This window comes from Chenopodium quinoa, unplaced genomic scaffold, assembly GCF_001683475.1.
Source record: "Chenopodium quinoa cultivar QQ74 unplaced genomic scaffold, ASM168347v1, whole genome shotgun sequence".
In the NCBI taxonomy this organism is placed as follows: Eukaryota; Viridiplantae; Streptophyta; class Magnoliopsida; order Caryophyllales; family Amaranthaceae; genus Chenopodium; species Chenopodium quinoa.
Genome location: NW_018745666.1, coordinates 378,253 through 383,068, shown reverse-complemented (window position 1 = coordinate 383,068; position 4,816 = coordinate 378,253). Strand labels below are relative to the sequence as shown.

The 4,816-nt window shown below is 41.3% G+C and overlaps 1 protein-coding gene across 1 annotated transcript; it reads left to right on the top strand.

Moving 5' to 3' along the window:
- The first annotated feature begins 429 nt into the window (after positions 1-429).
- On the top strand, positions 430-3,150 carry LOC110717157 (protein FAR-RED IMPAIRED RESPONSE 1-like). The gene is made up of 5 exons (XM_021895795.1): positions 430-537; positions 773-835; positions 1,108-1,855; positions 1,967-2,578; positions 2,900-3,150. The coding sequence occupies exons 1-5, from the start codon at positions 430-432 to the stop codon at positions 3,148-3,150; spliced, it is 1,782 nt and encodes a 593-aa protein (XP_021751487.1).
- Positions 3,151-4,816: the final 1,666 nt, after the last annotated feature.

Genomic DNA, 4,816 nt, shown 5'->3' with positions numbered 1-4,816 from the left:
GACCAAAAAACTTTACTGTAAAATTACGTGTGACAAGACAAAGGAAAGAAATGTATGTACATTCAAATTTCAGACTAAAGTACTAGAGTAATTAAAGTTAACATATAACTATAGGCGCATAGGGACTATTGGTTTGCAAATATATAGGATGGCAAAGCTGATAATAAGTGGAACTTTATCACTGATGAGTGGGGCCTGAAAGTGCCAATTGGGATTCAAAGCCAACGGGAGTATGAGAAAAAATAACGGGGGGTGAATTTTGAAACAGGAAACAAAATTTACCCCACTCCCCAAAAGAGTTACTTTTTGCAGAATAGAAAGACTCAGCAGCTTCACAAAGCTTCAATATTACACCTAATCTCAAATGATTCTTATAGCTAGCTAAACCGAAATTGAAGTTAATTTGTAAATCTGGACTACATTTGGACAATGCGAAATCATTTAGTTGATATATTGGGAGTTGACTTAGCGGAAGCATTGCGGGAAGAAGAAGGCCATGGTTGCGCAAGGAGGGAGTTGCGTTTTGATAGTGAGAATGTAAGTGTTCGAAACCCTATGTAGATCGTTGCGTTGCATGAGGTTTTTTTTTTTTAACTTAGCAATCTAATGCATGAATGAGTACAATTAACACAGTTCAATTGAATTAGGGTTTTTTTTTTTGTGGTAATTCGAATTACATAATTGTTGATATTGAATGTGACAGTGCTTAAATTAGGTGGCATACTGTTTAAATGTAAGTCATTTTTGGAGCAATTGATGTTGGTATTGCAAGTCAATTTTGGAGGAATTGATGTTGGTATTGCAAGTCACTTTTGGAGCAATTGATGCTGGGATTGTAAATCGATTAATTGATTTGGGCGTGGTTAATACGTGTGTTGGGATGGTTGATTTGTGTGTTGTGTATGTTGAAATTTGTAGTTGCTTGAAATTAATATTAACATTTGTAGTTAAATTTTTAAACTGAAAATTGGAAAATGGTTGTTCTGTTCTGAAGCTTTGTGTATGCTTGAAATTGAAATTGATGTGTATGCTTGAAATTATAGGTTATTCTTAGTTACTTGTGGTGGTGTTGTGTATGTAATTGTTTTATGTGTGTCATTGTTTTAGGGTGGTGTTGGTAATGATGATGATGATGATGCTGTATGTGGTAATGAGGAGGGATTTCAGAGTGAGCATGGTTATAGAGAAGGGGATGAGGAGGAAATTGAAGAGGGATCAGAAGATGATGGAGATGAATGGGGGTCTGATAGTGAGGGAGAGGAAGGGTGGTCAGATTCTGAGGAAGTAGAAGAGGAGGAAGGAGGTGAAGATGGAGGTGCAGTGGCAGAAAGTTCTACTTTCATAACCCCGAAGAAGAACCCCGTACTGGTTAGCACAGTATTTGGTGTGGAAGAGGAAGTACCAGCCCCGAGTGTGGGTATGGTATTTGGTAGTTGGGATGAGGTTGATAGTTATTTTTGGAGTTATGCTAGGCAAAAGGGGTTTGGTATAGTGAGGGCTGTTGCTGGGTTTGACAAGGTGAAGAGTGATGTGGGGGATGGAACGTTTTGTAAGCAGAAGAGGAATGCAAAGTGGACGTGTGACTGCTACGGAAGACCCTCCAGGAAGCGTAAAGTAGATGTACTTAAGGAAGGGTTGTTGCATGATGAGGAAACAGTTGTGAAGCGGAAGACGAAAAAGTGTGGGTGTGAGGTGGAGTTGTATGCTAGTGTTGATGAGGGAGGGAATTGGGTTGTTCGTAGGGTACACTTGGAGCAAAAAGGTCACAGAGTCACACCGGGGAAGTCAAAGGATGTAACAATGTTCAGGAAGCATGAGTTGATGTCTAAAAATGGGCACTTGGTGAACCGAGTGTGTAATGCAAAGAAGTCTAGGGTAAAGGTATCGCAGATGTATAGTTGTTTTGCGAGGGGGAAGAACGGGGTGGATGAGATGTCATTTACCTAGAAAGACTTGGAGAATGCAGTTGCTGAAAAACAAAGACTTGAGCTAACTGAGGGTGATGAGAATGGAATGATAGAGTACTTCAACAAAATGAGTGCAGACAATCAAATTTTTTTCCATCTTTGTAGGTTTGGTAAAGATGGTGCATTACAAGATGTTGTTTGGGTAGATGCGAGGTGTAGAGCTGCGTATGAAGAGTTTGGAGATGTTGTCTGTTTTGACAGTACATACTTAACGAACAAATTTCACCTTCCTTATGCTTTGTTTGTCGGTGTGAATCACCACGAGCAGAGTATACTGTTTGGCTGTGCATTGATCTCTCGGGAGACGGCAGAGACCTACGAGTGGGTGCTGAGGACATGGCTACATTGCATGGGAGGCAAAGCTCCTACCTCGATCCTGACGGATCAAGATCCGGCTATTAGGAAAGCTGTGCATATAACCATGCGTGACACTTGTCATAGGTGGTGCATTTGGCACATCCTTCAAAAGTTTTGGAAGTACGTGGGTAAGCATGAGCAATATGATGCTGTGAAGGATGAGTTTGAGAATATCATATACGGTAGTTTAGATGCAGAAGAATTTGTAGCTCGTTGGATAGATGCAATGGAGTATTATGAACTACAAGAAAACAGTTGGCTTGAAGGGTAAGGTATCAACTTTATGTGATTTGTTTGTTTTTACTGCTTTGGGTATATGGTTGTTGGTTGCTAAAGCTGATCTACCCTTAAGCTTGCTCGGTTACTCCACTTGCAGTTTGGGTGATTGTGCGTGCAACATGGTTGAAGCAATTTTAGTGTTGTGTTGTTGCATGCATTTGTGTTATTATGTACCACTGTATGTGCTGGTTGCAATTTAATAAATCAGGTGGCATTTATTTTGTACCACTAAGGTGGCAGATGCTATTTTCCATTATTAGCATTACTGATTTCCTCTTTGGATATGATGCATGCAGGTCTATTTGAGGAAAGGGAGATGTGGATCCCAGTATATTTGAAACATTTGTTCTGGGCGAGGATGAAAACAACACAGCGTTCGGAAAGCTTCAATCATTTTTTCAAAGGTTATGTTGACAAGAACACAACCTTGTCTGAGTTTGTGCTTCGCTACTGTGATGCTATGACCATAAGGGCTGAGGCCGAAAGAGTTGCTGACTCTAATACGATCCGCTACATGAGGCATTTAAAGACGGACTTTTGTTTGTAATGGAGGAGCGTGTTTGGATCAAGCCAAAAAATGCAAAGAAAGAGTCTGTGACAAAGGTTCGGAGATGCTATAGGCTTTTGTTTGATAGAACCACATATGAAGCAACTTGTGACTGTAAACACTTTGAGTGTCATGGAATCATTTGTCGACATATGATCTTGGCCTATGACCTTAGTGGTGTGGGAATTGTTCCTGAGAAATACATCCTTCGTCGTTGGAGAAAGGACGTTCAACGTAAACACACACGTGTAAAAGTAGCTTATCATGATCCACTTAAAACTGAAGAGGTGAGGCAGTATCACAAACTTATGGGGACTTGTGAACCAATTTGCTTGAAGGCGTGTGCATGTATTGAGGCCGTTCAGGCTGTGTTAGAAATGCTGCAACTCATGGACCTGAGAGTGGATGAAGTGTTGGCAATGGTTGCCAAAAAGCAGGAAGAGGCAGCTAAGGCCAATGCAGATGATGTTCCTGCAGAAGGTGGTGGAGGTATTGCTGGGACTCCTTCTTCTGTGGCGCAGAACAAGCTACCTCATCCCACAACCACGCTAGTGACAGTTGGTTCCGATCTGCCAAACACCTCAACTCCAGTAAGTGGTTTCCAAGGCAGTTGCGCAGCATCTGCCTCGGGGAGGATTAAAGATCCACCATTACCGAAGAAGAAAGGCCACCGTACTACAAATTCGCGGTACCCATCATGCACAGAAAAAAAGGCAAAGAAAAAGCTGCTAGGGCAAAAAATGCTTCCAAGAAGCAAGCTAACCAAACCCAAACCAGTGTATCGGTGTTAACGAATGAATACATGCGGTCGGTTGGAGGTATACAAATGAGGGATTTGGATGGTTCTGTTGGTTATTTTACTGTTGTTAGGGGTAGAAACTCTGGTGGGGGGGGGGGGTGTTAGCTAGTCTACTTGGATTTACTCCTGGTACAGGAAGGTCCAATCCGAATTAGAGTCATATAAGCTGTATTCATTACCCCAGTGGTACATATTGAACACACATTAATGTACCATTTGTTGAGATAAAGCAGGAGTGCTTGCTAGTGACAATAACGTTGCACTAAAATTAGGTCGTATTTGACATTTGCAGACACAATTCTTTTGTTACATTATTTTTGTTGTTGCTATTTTTACTGTTAGTTCAAAGTCAGCATGGAACAACGTACTTAGTTCTAAGTTAATGGTACAACAGGACATTTAAAAATGGTACATTTATAGAGAGTTTAATGTGCCACTGGAATTAAAAGAGTACATAACATTAATAAAACCACACGGAAAGCATTAGAAAGCAAATGCAAGAACTAGCAGGAATCAGGCGCATGTCCGTCCCAAAACTCCCCGGAATCCGGATTGACCTTGTTATCGTACATTTGCTTCGCCGCCTTCAACCTCTAGACATACCACTGTGGGTAGTCATCATACTCAAAGGGCTCCCTAGTGATGAGATCCAAGTGTTCCATCTCATCGTAGCCATTTTCAGCCAACATCTTGCTCCTAAAATACATGCATTGCTCCTCGCTCGAAAGGATCATTTCATAAGGATCCTCGTGCGAGAAATTCATCCACTCTACAGTGACATGAACCACGCCTTTATCATAGTCGGACGTGAAATCATGGCCAAGTAGTAGAAGACAATACTTCTCACCTTCCTTACAGTGGTTGTTG